A 17,991-nucleotide genomic window follows, 5' to 3' on the forward strand; every position below is an offset into this window, starting at 1 on the left:
AAAAACAGCTAAGCTCAAAAGGATGTTTGATAAATACTTAAAAACAACTTATTTTCACAGCTTTGGATGAAAAAAACTGAAACGTGAAGCAATAAAAATCAGCTTATTCTCATAGCACAATAGAAACAGTTTTTTTTCAAAGCACATCAATACTAAACCAACCCTTACTCGAGGGGCCCCCACAAGTTTTAAATAAATTATGGGAATTACATAATTAACTGGTACTCTGCACATCAAACCCTTCCTGGGGCAAGTTTTAAATAAATTATGGGAATTACATAATTAACTGGTAATCTGCACATCAAGCCCTTCCTTTAATACAAATAGGCAAAGTGTAAAATTAGGAAGTTGGGGAAAAGTTTTCAGAGTTTTGGGGTGTAAATACCAATTTCTAAGCCGTATCCAAAAATACAGGACAAAAAACTAGGAGTCCAGCAAGCCCATGGTGACCAAAATAGTCCATCCCCAAAAAGCCCAGCCCAGTTACAAGGTCAGCAGAGCGGTACCCATTCTTCTCTTCTTCTTCTTCTTCTTCAAACCCCTTCTTGTCTGTGGGGGACTCCAAAAGCAAATTCTGGGTGCTTCAGGCAGAGACTGCAGCGTCACGCCCAAAAGGTTTGAACTTTATTATGCGATTCAGAAGCAAATTCTTAGTGTTTAATCAAGTTTTAAATTTTGATTAGGGTCCCTCTAATTAATTTCAAATTGCATATTTATACTCCAAATAAATTCTGGGTTTATTGTCTTAAACATAAATCTCATACCCCACAAACTCAAATCTCCATCTATGTACTGAAATATTTTTACTTCTGTTGTTATTAATTCAACATTTGCTACCACCGGCAAAATGGTTATGGTAATTACTTTGGGAGGATTAAGGATGATTTCTGGGAGGATTAAGAGTAAATCATTCATGTTCCTTATGGTAGAGCAAGTGGTTGTGAAACTTTGGAAACTTTTAGATGTTTGTCAGCTTAATAATTGGGATTATTCGAACCTCGAAAAAGTGCGAAGAATATTTAGGAGCTAGGGATGCATAAGCAAGAAGAAGGCAAAACCAAAATGTTAACTTGGGAGACTTTTAGATTCTTGTCAGCTGGATTCGCAGCATTAGGGTATATAGACTAAGACCGTTTATAAAGCGCATGAACCCAGTTATATGAACTCCTTTCGGTTTTAGCAGGAAAGAAAAGGATCAATTAGTTAAAAGAGAAGCCAAGCTTGATGTGTATTCAACAGTTAGCTTTAGTATCCTATGTTCAACAGGTCTGTATTGGGAAATGCCAAAAACAAAATCGGCACATATTTGCCACTCAATACACGGATCTTCAATATACATATATATTTGGTTTGGAATGGGCTCAAGGATTCATGCGTCTTCCCTTCTATTTCATATGTTTCCCAGGAAAAAAAACAGTAATTTTGCAGGACTTTTTCACCAAAATGGTTAGGGTTTACTGATTTAGTATTGAGAAACCACATGATGCAATGAATTGTGAAACCTTCAAATTTCTTTCTTGTTTTCTTCGATAAAGTTTAAATTTTCACTTTGTATTGGTTGATCCACTTTCTTTTGAGTTGAACTTTGTTTTCCACTTTTTATTATTGTTGGTTGATTTCCATGCATGAACTTATGACTTTTCTCTATTTTCTGGAGTTTTTTTTGGTTAATTTATAAAGTGAACTTTGTTTTCCAGCAGCAGCCATAAAACGAGGAATTCAGAGCTAACTCTCAAATCCTTAGTTTGGCCACTCAGCTCCAATAGGCTCAAGTAGCGGCAATTGACCTAGGCCTTGGAACTGTACTTTGTTCTAAGTCCTTTGGTTGCCTGCATTTCTTTTCTTGCGTCTACATGGCGGATTCGGGTGAAAATAAAGAGCCTGGAGAAGGTAGTTTTTGTTCTTGATGAGTTTTATTTATATGCTTACGTTGCATATGCTATATACACTGTTCATAGCTTTTTTGCATTTACAGTTTGCAACTTCTTCCGGAAGCCATCAAGGAGGCAGAACATTAGAAAGCGAAGGACTGATGAAGATGACGAGGAGGACGATTCAAAGTCTGGGACATCCTTATCAAACCAAAGAAAAGCCCAAAAGTCTGATGGCAAGCTGTTTTTTTCTACCGGACCCTCCAAGACCTTTGTATCTGATGACAGAGCAGTCTTTGAGTTTGAGTCTTCAAAAGAAATCCAAGTTGAAAATGATAGCAGAGCAACAGCGACTATGGAGACTGAGACTGAGTTCTCTAGAGATGCACGAGCAGTTCGCGAGAGAGTTCTCAAGCAGGCAGAGGAGGCTTTGAAGGGAAAGGGCAAAAGTACTGGCAATGAAAAGTTGTATAAAGGGATCCATGGATATACTGATTACAAGGCTGGGTTCCGAAGAGAGCTAACAGTGGCCAGTGAGAAAGCAGGAGGTGCACATGGGCCTCTCAGGGCTTCTGCTCACATCAGGACTTCCACGAGATTTGATTATCAGCCAGACATCTGTAAGGATTACAAAGAGACTGGTTACTGTGGGTATGGAGATTCCTGCAAGTTTATGCACGATCGTGGGGACTACAAGTCGGGCTGGCAGATGGAAAAAGAGTGGGATGAAGCAGAGAAAGCAAGGAAGAGAAAATTAGCTATGGGTGAGGATGATGTCGACGAGACTGAGGAAGATGACGACGACGAAGATGATGGTGGGTTGCCCTTTGCATGTTTCATCTGCAGGCAACCTTTTGTTGATCCTGTAGTAACTAAGTGCAATCATTACTTCTGTGAGCATTGTGCACTAAAGGTGACCTCTCTTTCTTAACGTGTCCATCTGCATTCTCGTTGTTGCAGTAACTTTACGACATTCAGTTATGGTTTTTGATTTATGAATCAAGTGTATCAAGTATAACAGGCTCTTTCTGTTTCCATGTGTTTCTTTCAAGTATTTTCTAACCATATGCTTTTCATTCACAGCATCATTCGAAGAACAAGAAATGCTTTGTCTGCGACAAGCCTACACTTGGCATATTCAACACAGCTCATGAGATACGGAAAAGAATGGCTGCAGAGGGTAAATAGCTGCTACTACTTATTGCTTTCTTTGCTTTGAAGTCATGTGGCAGCATTAATTCTTCGCCTCTACCTCCTTTGTTTAAGCGTTGAAGTGAGAGTTCACTTTTCATTGTATGATAAAATTTAGAAATGCATAACAATTGTGGCAAAGCTAGTGGAAAACTTTATTACTCGCCTTTGCTAATTGGAATTAATAGTCAGCTTTATTTGATTTGGTGGTGGTGTTGTAATTCATGCTTGTGCTTATTTACTCCTCCTTGTTTAGTATTAAAGAAAATTACAATTCTGTACTCCCAGTTGTAGTACCCTTTTAACTGACCCTTTACAGGGACTGGAAAATTTACATTTTATTCAGGGCGAGTCAAGGATGAGTTCATAGATACAGAGACGGTTAGGATGTAAGAGATGTACACGAAACAGAGAGAATGAACTAAGTCCTCTACTTATTTTCTTATGAACATCCTCTATATGCACCACACACAAAACAATGGTTTTAAACTCCTGTGAGTATCTCCTTAGTTGCCAACCCGCTGCTCTCCAGATTACTTTCATGGTTCCAGGAGTGTGGAGATGGTGAAGTAAGTAGCGGCCACAATAGATTCTTTTCTTTTCTCACTTTCCGAACAGCTGTCCTTGTGTGTTTCCTTAGGACTTCATTCACAGCCTTTAGATAGTTGCTTGAGTCATGGTCTCTTAGAATTGTACCGTCTGAACCATAAGCTGTAGGATCACTTAGGGTTTCTAGTGGATGTGGAGAGTTCAAGAAAGTCGTAAGGACACTTGAAGAGAATCCACGTTGGGTCTTGTCCAAAGCATAGAGGGCACTCCCCGGAGGAAGTAGAGGGTGTGGAGGAGATTCATTCTCATCAGGTTGGAGAATAAATAGTTTGCCCATCGGAGAATATAATATTTTCTGCATTGAAACACACACAATAAGAAGTGAATTAGAAAACTTGCCCTAAGTAAAAGTTCAGTAGATAAGTTATCGATATCAAGTTATAGGTTTTCATATAACATTTTACTGCATAGTTAAAGCCTTCTGCGCACGAATAATATTCTCCGAGGTTAAAGTGGTAAGTTGCAGATGAGTTTAAAGCCGTAACCCATAATTTGTGATGGTATGATTTAATGATGGTGATACTTACATTTTTTATTAGACAAGGGTGTGACCGAAATGAATTTAAACGCTTGAGAAGTGTGGCCACATAGTTAGGGTAGTTGCAGGAGAAGGCTCTAGGGACGATATCTCTATGCATCATCACGGAATGGATTTGACCCTCATCCACTCCTAGTCTGTCGAGTACTTTCTGGCCTCCACAGAACACAAATGGTGAGCCAAATGTGACAACTGGCCGAAGAGTAGAGGGTTTTACACACTTCCTACTCAGCAGCATCAAGTGGACTAAGAGAGAAAGGCTTCCTCCAAGAGAGTGGCCTGTAAACTGAAGCTTCGCTCGCTCACCATGTCTATTCAAGTGTTCAGTTATTTCTGGAATAAATCGCTCGTACATTCCCTTCGCTGCTTCATAGATTCCTCTGTGAACAAGCACATCTGTCCCCTGTACAAGAATATGAAGATGTTATGACTAATCATTTTCCTTCCTTCTGAGACAGTAGCAAGGGTGGTATCTGTATCTATGCTTACCTCGAATTTGGTAGGTTCGAAGAACAGGTTTGCCTGCCAGGATGCGAGGGAGTCGGAACCCTGCAGGGAAGAACAATTTGCATGTCAAAGCATTTACAAATATGTTATTCGGTATCTCTTTCTTTCAGAAATCAGAATGATTTTGCCACATGAAATCTGTCTATTTAATCCCACATTTGGATTTGAAAGGCTGTTGGAGAGCTATTATCAAACACAGATCCAGAGGGATGAAGGGGTAAAAGTTTACCTGAATCACGAAACAACGAGTATACGTACTGGAATCATCACAGACAAACCATTCACAAGGTGAGGACTGGAGTGACCGAAGGTCCTTTGCTGTTTCTTGTTTCTCCTTTTCCCCTGCTGCAACCACTGCTGTCATTGTTGACGCTGCCATGGAAACTGCCACCTCTGGCTTATAGCTTCGAGGTGAGTACCCTCCTTCCTCTCGTGAATTTTCGCCATCGCCCTCCTGCTGCGATTTGGGCCCGAGTGAGAAGCTGTCCTGATTGCGTGACCGCACATAAGATGCAGCTGAGGCAGCAATATTGTAAGCAACAGCAGGACGGCATTGACGCTTGTGCCCAGCTTCTACAGCTTTCTCCGAACTGGATTCACTAGCTACTTCGGCAGCTTCAGGTACACGATTCGAGTCGTTATCTAGTTTTGCTTTGATTTCATCTTCGGCCTTCTTCTTTAGTGAAGTTGTTACTAATCGTAGGCCATAATATCTCTTTATATAATTTTCCTGCACATGAATTAGAAGTATGAATTTATTTATCGTGCTTGAAATATCGAAACTCAGTTCGTGCGTTATGCTGAACAAACACATACCTTCATTTGTGGCATCGCATAGGCCAAGTTGCACAAGAAGGATAGCTTCGAAAACAGCTTGGTATCAGACCATGGAACTCGAACCAAAAACCTCCGGAAAAATTCAGGACTGGTTTCTCCCCCATCGTCTTCTTCCGTATAATCCACCGCACAACCACCCTCATCTCTGCCACATTCACAATCACTATTTTCACCCGCTTCACAGACGCTGTCTTCATCCGCATCGTCCTTTTTCTGCATATCCCTCCATTTACTTCTGATTTCCACAAGTCGCTCCACCCAATTGGCTCTTTTGCTCTCCTCCTCACTGACGCTCTCCCCAGAGGTCTCCTTACTCATGTCCTTCGCCTTTATGCTTGTATGATTACTCGTGTCTGGATCAAACGAGAATGATCTCACCGAGTTTGGGAGAATGGAACTCGAAAACTGAAACGAGAAAATCCCCGAACGGCTGTTCTTTAGTTTTGGTTCTGTTGCTGCTGCGTGGATACGACTGATGCGGTAACAAAGATGGTTGTCCGAATAAGACCTCCGCATAGTAGCACGACGGTGAAGGTCTTGGTTGGAGTTGGACCGGCGGAGACCGTTGTGCTCTTGGAAAACGTCTACCGTCGTGGCGGAAGCCGGAGAGGTAGGAATAACTAGTGAACTGCATGGCATGATTGCACCAAAAACGCAAGTAATGAAGAATTTTCCTGAAAAATATTCAAACTTCCTGTTAACCAACGATGTGCAACTCTATCGCATAAGAAGCTTTGAGGGTTCAGAACTCAGAATTTTTTTTTATTTTTTGGCTGAGTTCTTGAAAGCAAATCTGCTTATGGTAATGGACTTTTATAATCACACACTAATCAGCTCCAACTCCTCGTTAACAACGGATACACTGCGGAATTACGTTTTTGTGCACAAGGATAATTCCCAGTCTTTGAATAATGCATTTTATGGTAAGGGTTTTGAAGTCATTTGACTTGCTACTTAGACAAAATGTAGCTTTAATCTTGACAAAAAAGACTGAAATTCGAGGAACATAATAAATCCATAAATTGTATATGTTTAGCATTTTAAGTATGATGTTATTGTAAACATCGAACGCAGCATATGTATTATAAGTTGGACCAAATAAGCATATAATTAAGGTAAAAACCACATGCCTAGGGACAATAATATCGGGAAAAACCATGCAACTTTTTTATGCCTAAAATGAGATTGCATTGGAGCAAATAACGGCCCGGTAACGTCTTGTAAAACAATTTTTGAAGAACTGTTTTATAAAAACGAAAACGACAATTTTTTTCTTTCTTTCTATGATTTGAGAATACACATAGTTTAATTCGAGAATGATTGCTGAAAAAAAAAACATAGAAAACGTGTATGGCACTAATATCTAAAATTTCAAAATAAATATAAATTCGTGTATGGTAGCAGTGGTGCGGTGGTGGCAGCAATGATGGTTGGAGTGGCGGTAGTAGTGAGGGCAATAGGGTGGAGATGGGGGAGGTGGTGATGGCCATGGTAAGGGTAATGAGGTGAAGATGTGGTGATGGTGGTGGAGGGTGGTGCTGGTGGCTGCAACGATAAGATGATGGAGGTGGTCATGGCCATGGTGGCGAGAATGATGGCGGTGGATCATCTGGTGGTGGTGGTGGCAGCAGAGGTGCATGTGGTGGTGGTCATTGTGAGACAGCGACGGTAGTGTTGGTTGTGGAAATAGTGTGACAGTGAAGGCGGTGGTGCCCATGGTGGCAAGGGTGATGGCGGTGTAGGATATGGTGGTGGCTGTGATGGTGGTGGGAGGTGGTAATGACAAAGATGGTGGTGGCGGTGGTGATGATGGTGAGACGGTGTACAATGTTGTGGTCATGGTGGCTACAGTGATGGTGACATACATGATTTTATCTTTTATGAAATAATTTTTTTTTTTTTATAAATGTATAAATATTTTCTTTTCTATTATTTTGAAAATTGTCCTTGAAAAATAGAGAAACATCAATTTGATGTTCTACAAAATTTAAGCTAAATATTGTTTTCTGCATTTTTCTTTTTCTGAATTTATTTTTAGAAAACAGTTTGTCAAACACATTTTTTACCCATTTTTGTATCTAAAAACAAAAAATTATTTCGGAAAACGTTAACGAACGAGCATCTTGAGGATCATAAATTCTAAGTTCCGTGAGTATATTACAAACCATCTTGAGGATGAACTCCTCCCCATCCATTGAGGAGCCAATTCCTTTTAAAATTCAGTCTCTAACATGCCCAAAAATTTAGATTCTGATTATCCCTATAAAACACTAATTTCGAGATTACTATTATTTTCAAAATTTGCTATAAAACGCTAACGTCAAGATTCAAAATAGTCAACTAGGTTTTATTACTATTACTTTTATTGTTCTTGCCACCACATACACGGTTTGTTTTGTTCAAATCCAAAAAATTTAAAGTTTGTTTGGCAACCATTGCGTTTTTTTAATTTTTTAATTTTTATGCTTGAACTACAATGGAATATATGAGACAAAAAAAAAGGATGAAGAGAGTAGAGAGAGAGGAATAAAAGTAACAAAGAAAAAAGTAAAAACAAAATCTCAAAAGTAAAAAAAAAAAAAACACCGCTTTTTGGTTTTCATTGTCTTTTATTGAACATGCATTCTTCTATAACTCTCTTACCATTCTTCATGTGTTCTTCTTCATTCTTAATTTATCCTAATTCCTCATTTATCCTATATATATTTTTTTTATCAGACTCTTGCTAACACAAAATATAACAAAAAGACGAAATGATTATCAAACGAACTTTTACTTTCTCATTTCTTAAACCCCTCAAGACCAAACGAACCATTGTTGAACATCTAGTAAGTTCTGCAAATCTCACGTGTCCTCACTTTATGGAGATGAAACCAAAACACAACAACCATGATGTCTGTCTTTGTAGTTTGTACTTGGAACCAAAAACGGTTTTTGGTACTTCAATCGGATGTTGATTTCAATGGTTTTACCTTGGCTCACCCGATTGACAGATTATCACCAAACCCTAGCTTTAACCCATCCGCCATGCTCTGATCTGTTTAGGAATCGCACCTAAATTATTTTTCTAATCACTTTTCCCCTTAACATCTTCAGCCAAAACAAACTTGTAAATCTTTGTTTTGCGTTTGGAATTCTAGGACATATCTTCTAACTACTTTTCCTCTCTATATTATCGTAATTAATTAGTTAATTAACAGAAGCTTAGAGCCGACAGTGTTATTAAAAACAAGCTCATAGACTCAAAACTCTAATTAGTTAATAAATCACAAATTACTAGAACTAGCTAGAGTCATCATAATTTTTCTCAGATTAATCAACGATCGATGTGAGACAAATGACTTGACCCTAATTAAAATGATGTCTTTACAAAACAACAGTTCTCGGTCATAACAAACATCCGATCATGTCAAATATAACGATTTTTGAAAGACATGTTTCTGGTTAATGTAATAAAATCGAACAAAAGTAGCCAATTTAACAAGAAGTCAAGAAAAATGAAAAAGGTCATTCTTCGAAAAGAGATTACAGAATCGAAAATAGAGTGGTCTCGTTAAAACCTTGCCGGAAAAAACCCTAGCGGAGGAAAATCCAAACAAAGAAAACGAAGGTCCCGAACACTCTTTATGTAATAAAAAGAAAAGGGTTCCCAAAATTCTTTATGTACTAAAAGAAAAAGGGTTTCCCCCCCCCCCCCCCCCCCCCTCCCTTTTTTTTTTTTGTTCTTCTCCTTGAAAAATGTGGGGAGGAATGAAGCCAATGCACTTATAATTAACAAAATGTAGAAGAACCCAGAAAAGATTAGAGATTAATTACCTCAAACAATTAACCCTAGCCTTCAAATGTCCTCCATAGCATCCACATTGTGAGGGAGATAGAGGACTGAAAGAAGCTCTAACAATGGAGGAGGATCGCCATATGTTTTCAGCCAGCCAACTGGAAATACCTGAAAATTTTCTGCAGTGAAGAAGTGCAGTACTGTATATCAAAACGGAATCTGGACTGGGACAATATTATAAATAATCGGGTTTTTGGGACTAAATTTTTTCATGTTGCCCTTGAATTTGAATGTGGACTTGTTCTTCCTTGTGGGTTCTTAATGTTTCTGCAGAGAGAGAGTAAGATCTGGCTTTTACTATAATTGGAGGTTCCGGTTTTAATGTGTTTAGGGTAGGGCGGTCCGGAGATTTTTTAGGCCCAGGGCAATACCAAAAAATGTGCCCTAACTTCATATAAGAAAAATATTTATTTTCATATGTAAGACATTGATAAAATTATATTTAGAAAAGCAGTTCAAACACAATAATTTAGAAACACATAAAGACTAATTTATTTTATATCCAGAGAAGGAAACAAAAAAACTCCGAGATTACATGTAGATAGACGATGAGTTTTGTTTTCCATCTGAACTGTTAAAGTGTTTTTGTATAAATCGTGATGTGTTTTTTCTTATTTACCAACCTTGTCAATATGAGACTAAAAAAATAATAATGTTTTCGAGTCTTTAATTAATATGTATAAGTAATAAATGTGCACTAAATTAAACCTTTTGATGATACGTCATATGATTTGCAAATTTGCTCTAAGAATTTGGTCTACGTATTACTCTTTGTAGAAAATTAGACTTGAATTTCAAACGAATATTTAAAAATAGTAACCCACATAGCTTGTCACATCCCGCCTGGGCTAGTCACGCCTGGATTTAGGTCGGGGCGTGTCATAGCTACTAGCTAGTAACTAAAAATAAATTAATAACCAAACAGATATTCGTAAAAATTGAAAAGAATAAACAAGCATATAGCATTTCGAACTTAGAAAATCTTGTTAATTTTACAACAAAAACCATTGCTTCTAATTAAACTTTTTGATCATTTAACCAAATTTTATAAATTTATACTCTTATGAAAAGAAATTTGTAAAAATTGAAAAGTAAATAAGCACAATTATTGTTTTGAACCCAAGACCTCTTCATTATTTTCAAATGACAAAACCACCACTTTCAGCTTTCTTTATCATCAAACCAAATTTTATAAGTTTATACTCTTGTGAAAATATGTATAAATATATCATCGTAATAATTTGAGTGCTTCAAATTTTTTTAGACTCTAGACGGTCGCTCTGCCCGCGCGAGATCTGGGCTGGCCCTGTTACAGAAACAGCCATGAAGAATCTGTTCACGTGGAATTGTGGAATTCAGAAGCTGACACCTTCGAACCAACTTTTTTATGGTCCAAAATACCCTTGATTCTTTTTTTTTTTTTTTTTTCATGTTCGTTCATGGTCCCTCTAAGAGTTGGGGTTTCCAGAACTTTTTTCTCAATAAGTTTTACTTCTAAACACAGTGGCGAAGCTATGGGGAATTTTTTTTTTTTTTTTTTTTTTGTCAAACAATAAATTTATTAAATTAAATTTTAGATTAATTAACAGACGAAGTTTGAATCATTGTCATTGTACAAAGATAACATTTATTTTTAATACTGTGGTAGATAACCATTAGCTAAAAATAATAATAATAATAATAAAGTTGGTTCGGGTCACCTCAATGGCTCGGCTTTGACTTTCACCAATCTTGTTCAACGTTCAGTTTTGACCACAGTATTTAATATCTTAAAATATTTGATAGAATGCATTTAAGAGCATCAAAGTTGAAGGAAAAAATTAAAGAACCGTTTGATAATTATTTCGTCTTTTGTTTTCAATTTTTGGTTTTTACATTTTTGAAATTTAAAAATAAAAATCTTGTTTAGTACCTACTTTTAATTTTCATTTCTTTTGTTTTTTGAAAGTTAAAAATTAAAAATAATTACTAAACAAGATTTCTCATTTTAATTTTATTTTTTAAAAGTGAAAATAAAAAACTACAAATAAAAAACGAAATAGCCCCAAAGAAATTAGGCATATTAATTGAAGGTCGTGAGGTTTGAAGCTTATCGTACTTCCATTGTGACAAAGTTATGGCTCCGTCCTATCTAAACAAATGCATTTTTGTGAACACTAACCTATACTAATGCAAGGCCCCTACAAAATGCACATAAGTTATAATCAATTTCATGTCTCTTTTATATGAAAACTCTAAAATGTGATTAGAAAATATGATACAAACCATGACATTGTCTACCATATTTTTCTGCTTTTTTTTTAAAAAAAAATTGTGAAGCCAAGAAAACAAGAACAATGTGTTTAGTAATTAGGGGTATTTTTTGTCAATTTAGACCCATAGATTCCTTTTTCACCTGGGAGTTGGGAGAAGTGAATCTGGATCCTCTTTGTGAAGATCTTGGGTATTCGTAAATTATGTTCATTTATTGTACATTATGCGGTAAGTTTTCATCAGGTACTGTTTGTGTTCAATTTAAAATAATTTCTAATCATATGATGTACGATGAACGAACACGACTCACGGATCCCCGAAATCTTCACAAAGAGGATTCGAATTCGGGAGAAGCATTGTGAGTATAAGAAGATTGTAAGTTACTCATTTTCATAAAAAGAGAAATACTAAGAAGACTTTGAGATTTTTTACGGACTCTCTGTCACCTTAGACCATCTTTAAAGAAGATGTCAAATTTTAAACGTAAAATTTAAATTTGAAGGCTTAGAGCATCTCCAAATGAGCTGTTAAATTCAAAACATCAAATTTAAATTTGATGGCCGACTTGACAATTTAACATATTGTTAATATTTTCCTTCCACCTGGTTGTCAAAATTTATTGCTTCATTTATGTTTTTTGTGAACAAAAATAATAAAAGTTGGGTTGTTATTAGTAAAAAAAAATAAAATAATACTTAAATATGCTAGCATTTAAGATAAGGCAAGTGGAATGCCTTTAGAAACAACAAAAATCAAAATTTGAAGGCAGCTTCAAATTTGACATCTCTTTGTCCATGTCAACTTAGTCTTATTTTCCATGTCATCTTTGACATCTCGGTTGAAGTAAATAGTACGTCATTTGTTACTGTCATACGTCTATGTGGCATTTTCGACATTTCCTTTGGAGATAATCTTATGTGACATATTGATTTTTTTTTTTAAATTCTATTCTCCACCTGATATGTCAAATTAAATTATTATTTATTATATTATTTACTTTTCATAAATGTAATTAATATTTTAAAATCAAGGGATAATAATAAAAAATTATACTCAAAATATGAGATGGTATAAAATACATAGGGTCTCTTCTAAGAGAATCTCTTTAACATTTCTCTTGATAGGTTTTGTCCCAGCTCCCACGTACAAACAAACCGTTGAGGAACAATGTATGTCGCAGGGACAACTGTGCGGCTGCATGCAGCACCCAGTCCCGGCGGCTTACACATTTCGTCCACCGCTAGTATACTGTGCTTCACCCAGTTTTCCCTACAAATTCCAGTGGCGCGACGTGGATACTCCATATATTTTTCCATCCTTGTAAAGCCCACCGAGGTTTAACAAAAAGCCCATCTCACAACCAAAACAAAGTCGGTTTTACCTGTTTTCGGCCTCAATATTTGGACTAGAGCCCATTTTGTTGGGTTCTACTTGGGCTCTAACTTCTTGCCAGACACAAACGATTGTGTTGGATAGGGATCCATTTGGGAAGCCCGATCAAAAAAATTTGTGGACTATATTTGGGTATTGTGGGAAATTCACTCAACCCACTCTCTTGTCATTTTTGTCGTTCAAGCGTTGTTAAACTATAGAAATGAAAATTCGAACTTGGATTCAGAAGAAAAATTACGTAATTTTAGGTCAACTTGATCATGTCCAATTTTTAAACTACGAGTGTTGGATAATTGCTCAGGTGGTGTATTGTGTTGTGATTGGTAGTTGACTCACGGGCAAAGATGTCGATGCAACTCATTGTGCAAGTTATGAATTCAAGGTAGAGGGGTTGCTTGATTCACGGTTCACCGGCTTTCCTCCAAACTACAGTTGAGTATAAAGTTTTAACTTAGTACATACGGATAAATTGAGGTGATTTCAACTATGTGTCCTTCCTCGCTGGTGATGGTCCCTCTCATGACAGAATACCTTATTCTTTAGTTTTTAAATTTTTGAAGGGGGTGTTTCCTCTTCTCCCCTCATTTTTTTGGTATGCCTTTAGGGTATTTTGGTGGTGTTTGCCTCTTCTTTCTAGGTTCTTTGATACTCTTTGTGTGATTAGGTAACACTTTTCTCTCCGTTGTGGGACTGGGAGTCGTAGTGTGACCTCTGCTTGTATTTCTCTTTGCTTCAATATATTGATATCTATCATACAAAAATAATAATAATAAATCTTTTTTTTTTTTTGCCACTTTGTACTACGGTAGTATTACTTTTTATTTAGGTTCAATTCTCGCCAAAGATGAGTTTGAACCATATTATTGTTAGCATATTATGAGGCTAAACCCACATCCTCTCCCCTAGTGTAGTTAATAAGCATGCCAATTCAACGCACATATAATATCCCAAGTTAGCTTGAATATCTCCTCGAATTGTTTTTAATATTTCCTTCTTCTTTTTGTATACGAAGGAGGGTCAAAGAAACAAGGTGGGATGTGGAAACGTCGATACAAACAAGATGATGAGATTGCGAGATGCTTTTGGTTTGATCTTCAGATTCTAAATGCATATTCTTCTACTTTTGGTGGTGTTTTAATTTACGTAATTCAAACCCCCCCAAAACCTTATCCACGACTAGCGAACAAATTAACAACAGCCAAAATTAAGTAGCAAGAAAGAACCAACTCTCTCAAAAATATCCGATCTCCTTGGAAAGCAAAGCTATTAATATGTACCTGAAACTGTGAAAACTACTCTTTGAAGAGAAAAACGGAAAGGAAAAAAAGAAGAAGAAAAGCTTTCTCTTCCAGAAATTAGGGTTTGCTATTTTGTGGTAGTGCGACTGTGTGCGTATATAATAATTGACAGCAACTTTGCATGCGACCCAACCCTAATACGACACGTCGGTCCTCACATGCACGCCTTGACGTTACGTTCAACTTTGGACCTATTTATTAATTTAGTTATATATTCCATTGAAGTTAGGTTAGGTTAAATGGAGTGGTGGTGGTCCAAATACTGTAGGATTATTTGTTGTATTTATTTCAGATTAGCTTCATGAAACTTATCATAATTTTTCACTTGTAGAGAGCACATACTTTGGGTATGTGACCAATTTTCTCTTAATAAGTGCATATTTTTTTTAATATTATATAATTATTGTTTTGTCCTCCTTATATAAATATTGTGTATCAAAAGTGAGGATAAAATTGAAAAAATAAGTATATGATTGTCATTTTCTAAAAAAAAGAGGGTAAAATAAGAAAAAAAATAGGAATATGATTGTTATTTTGTCAAAATGTACAAAATTACTATTTTGCCCTCTTTTTTGTCAATAATGTGTATCAAAAGTGAGAGCAAAATAGGAAAAAAAAAGGGGAAAAACGTTGACAAGGAGGGTTCTCTTGATAGAATAGAATAGATAGATAGATTTTCTACAACAGTCTGTCCTTGTTCAGTTCTCTTCGTAAGCTATTGGCTCTTTTCCTTTTTGTTCATTAACCAATACCCTAAAGCGACGCTGAATATCTGATATTATCAAGAGGTTTATCCAAAACGTAAACTGGATATATATCCGCTAACAAGTCTCTGTTCTCTATACAAGTCAAAGAACGAACAAAAACCATTGGATTTTTCAACATTAATGACCGATATTCGTCATAATTTCTCCTTTGATCATTTGAAACCAAGCTATTAATTAAAGTTCCAATTCAAACTTTCAAAGAAGTTCCGTTGCCGTCTCAATTAATGTCAAGGAAATGAAATACCAGAAAATACCATTTGTATGACGAAGTTTTGCCCAACAAACGACAGGTCGTTGGGCAAATAATCTTTACGCAACAACGTTTTGGTTTCTTCAGAAGTTTTTGCCCGACGAAAGTTACTCGGCGGTACTTTTGTTAGGCAAAGCTTTAGTCGTCCGGTAAAGTTTCCACGTCAAGGGAAAACCTTAGCGCGAATAATGGCTCCGAATCCAGCCCAAAAATCTCCGAGCCCAAACCTAGAAACCGGGCCCAACTCTTTAACCTGGGCCTAACCCATTACCTAGGCCCAACCTTGCAACCCAGAACCCATAACTGAACCGGATCCGAGTTGACCAACCGGATCCTAGTTTCCAGCTAGCGCGTGGAGTACATGCGCCTCCACTAGAGGTATTGTGCTCTGCCACCATTCGCCGTGGTGCCGACGACTTTTTCGGCCAACTATCCAGCCACCCAACTCGACGCCTGCGGCGGCGCATGGGGACACCCGAGGTCCTCTTAAGTTTTTTCGATGTCCTTCCGTTTATGATGTTCATTTTCCCAAATTCAATTGTTATAGTATAGTTTTGTTAATTGGTCCCTTTATGTGCTTAGGTGCGTTTGTTAGTGGTGTTTCCGTCTTCTCTTGTTTGCATTGCTCTTTGACAATGGAGTAAAGTGAGTGGACCCCATCCAAAATGCTTATTTTTATTACTAGAAATGCATACACGACAAACATGATCTTATGACTATGTTTTATGAAACGTTTATGAGTAAATTGGATTTATGCTTTATGAAATATCATGTTTTACTGGACTTATATTTACTGAGACATTTATGAATATGATTGAACATATGATGTTTGAGCTATTGAGCTCCATTGAGGTATATACATATATTTTGGAAATATTATGTTTATGATTTTCTATGCTTATATATATGCCTACAAGCGAATGATATCTATATATGGCTTCGGTCGGGGTAATGTAGGGGCCTACAGGCAAATGATATCTATACATGGCTTCGGTCGGGTGATGTAGGGGCCTACGATGATATCTATATATGGCTTCGGTCGAGTGATGTAGGGGCCTACGGGCGAATGAAGATTTATATATGCTTACGGGCGCGTGGTGATGCCTACTGGCACGTGACGAAGGGCCTTCGGGCGAATGAAGAATTATATATGCCTACAGGCGGGTGATGAAGTGCCTTCAGGCGAATGAAGATTTATATATACATATGCCTTTATGATGCTACTATGCACACTATATATGATATATGTTTTAAGAAAGTTTTATGGCATGCTAGGGTTTTTGGAAAACCTACTACATATTATGCTATTGAGTTTTCATAAACTTTAGGTGTTAGTACGTTGATGAATAACCGTTTTAGTATTACTATATATATAAACTTGGTCCACTCATGTTTTGTTTTGCGCCCCCTCAGGACTTAGAATTGAGGCATACAATCCCGGCGTCAAGGCACTCTCACATCAGCATCTTCGAGTCCTCTCGGTGTAGGACCCACTCCCTTGTCTGTACATCTTTATATTATTCCTTTTACAATATTCTGGATTAGTTGTATGCTCTGAACACATTCCCTAATTGCATATTCATTATAGTTAAATTTACAAGTTTTATTTATGTTTGTTCTTTCTTCATAGTTTTCATGCATGTTAGTATGGCTTCGTCATCTTTGAGTGTCGGCCAGCACGTGCCTATCCTGGTACTTGAAGGATATCGGGGTTAGGCGTGTCACCTTTATAGTTCGATTCCATCAAAATTATTTTTAAAAACTCATGCGTGCCCATATTCAATTCTCTTCCCTCATGATAGTTTGTCATTAATTATCCATCTCTTAAGATAAATATATAGTTGTATCAAAATAAATTATTTATTAAGAACAAGTAATTGGTTAAATACATTTGAAAAAGAAATGAGATTTAAAAAATGATGGCCAAAAACAGTTTACCTCCCCATCTTTTGGTTGGGTCTGGAGTCACTTTACCTACTCTGAGAAAAAATGAAGAAGAAAGAAAAATACATGCCGGGACATTTACCAAGACGTTCACAGTGACCATCCTTAACTATGAATAAAATTGCTTTATCTTGATCACTTTTCTGTTTTAAATTTTGTTCGGAAGTACGAAGTATCTTTATGGCTTTTTAATATAAATTTTGTGAAATTGCTTTCTTGAAGAGAAACAAAGATTAGGTCGAATCTGAGTGACCGAGTCAACTAGTGGTGACAAAGACCTCAAAAGAAAGAAAGGAAAAAACATTATTATTAACGCCTCATAATTATAGGATACGTATTCAGAGGTGCGTTGTATTCAGACCAATCGACTATGCAATCATATTCACACGTACGTGAGATTTTTCTATTTCAATCCTATCTATTAAAACTAGCACAATCTAATTGTCTCTAGTGTCGTATGCAAACTGTCAAATATAAGTAAGATAATCTCCCAAAAATAGACCCGCCTTAAGACTTGTGTTCAAGAAATTGGACTATCATTTTTTTTCTTCTTTAGTTTGCGGTATCATTGAGATTCACCGTATATGCTCAAGCAGCGCAACTGTTCTAGTTCTAAATATACATATGCACACAACACGTGAAGACTTACCAAACCTTCTCTTTTTCTTGCATGTAAAGTAAAGTGATCTGTGCAAG

The 17,991-nt window shown here is 36.8% G+C and overlaps 2 protein-coding genes across 3 annotated transcripts; one reads left to right on the forward strand and one right to left on the reverse strand.

Moving 5' to 3' along the window:
- The first annotated feature begins 508 nt into the window (after window positions 1-508).
- On the forward strand, window positions 509-3,264 carry LOC137720312 (zinc finger CCCH domain-containing protein 1-like). 2 transcript variants are annotated; one of them, XM_068459364.1, is made up of 4 exons: window positions 509-615; window positions 1,701-1,890; window positions 1,976-2,784; window positions 2,955-3,264. In XM_068459364.1, the coding sequence occupies exons 2-4, from the start codon at window positions 1,854-1,856 to the stop codon at window positions 3,057-3,059; spliced, it is 951 nt and encodes a 316-aa protein (XP_068315465.1). In that variant the 5' UTR covers window positions 509-615; window positions 1,701-1,853; the 3' UTR covers window positions 3,060-3,264. The 2 variants fall into 2 exon arrangements, with proteins under 2 accessions (XP_068315465.1, XP_068315466.1); XM_068459365.1 differs by having other exon boundaries at window positions 538-615; window positions 1,698-1,890.
- Window positions 3,265-3,546: 282 nt separating this feature from the next.
- LOC137719784 (phospholipase A1 PLIP1, chloroplastic-like) lies at window positions 3,547-6,192 on the reverse strand. The gene is made up of 5 exons (XM_068458806.1): window positions 5,533-6,192; window positions 4,946-5,446; window positions 4,699-4,758; window positions 4,358-4,612; window positions 3,547-3,966 (listed from the first exon to the last, which is right to left on the reverse strand). Exons 1-5 carry the CDS (start codon window positions 6,190-6,192, stop codon window positions 3,547-3,549), a joined length of 1,896 nt encoding a protein of 631 aa, XP_068314907.1.
- Between the last annotated feature and the right edge of the window lie 11,799 nt (window positions 6,193-17,991).

This window comes from Pyrus communis, chromosome 16, assembly GCF_963583255.1.
Source record: "Pyrus communis chromosome 16, drPyrComm1.1, whole genome shotgun sequence".
Lineage (NCBI taxonomy): Eukaryota > Viridiplantae > Streptophyta > Magnoliopsida > Rosales > Rosaceae > Pyrus > Pyrus communis.

Bases quoted from the DNA above. Each gene is read 5' to 3' on its own strand.
- LOC137719784 (XM_068458806.1), bottom strand. From the start codon at position 6,192: ATGCCATGCAGTTCACTAGTTATTCCTACCTCTCCGGCTTCCGCCACG. The intron at 5,447-5,532 runs GTATGTGTTTGT...ATTCATGTGCAG, and splicing joins ATGCGATGCCACAAATGAAG to GAAAATTATATAAAGAGATA. The intron at 4,613-4,698 runs GTAAGCATAGAT...ATTCTTGTACAG, and splicing joins TCGAACCTACCAAATTCGAG to GGGACAGATGTGCTTGTTCA.
- LOC137720312 (XM_068459364.1), top strand. From the start codon at position 1,854: ATGGCGGATTCGGGTGAAAATAAAGAGCCTGGAGAAG. The intron at 1,891-1,975 runs GTAGTTTTTGTT...TTGCATTTACAG, and splicing joins AAATAAAGAGCCTGGAGAAG to TTTGCAACTTCTTCCGGAAG. The intron at 2,785-2,954 runs GTGACCTCTCTT...TTTCATTCACAG, and splicing joins GTGAGCATTGTGCACTAAAG to CATCATTCGAAGAACAAGAA.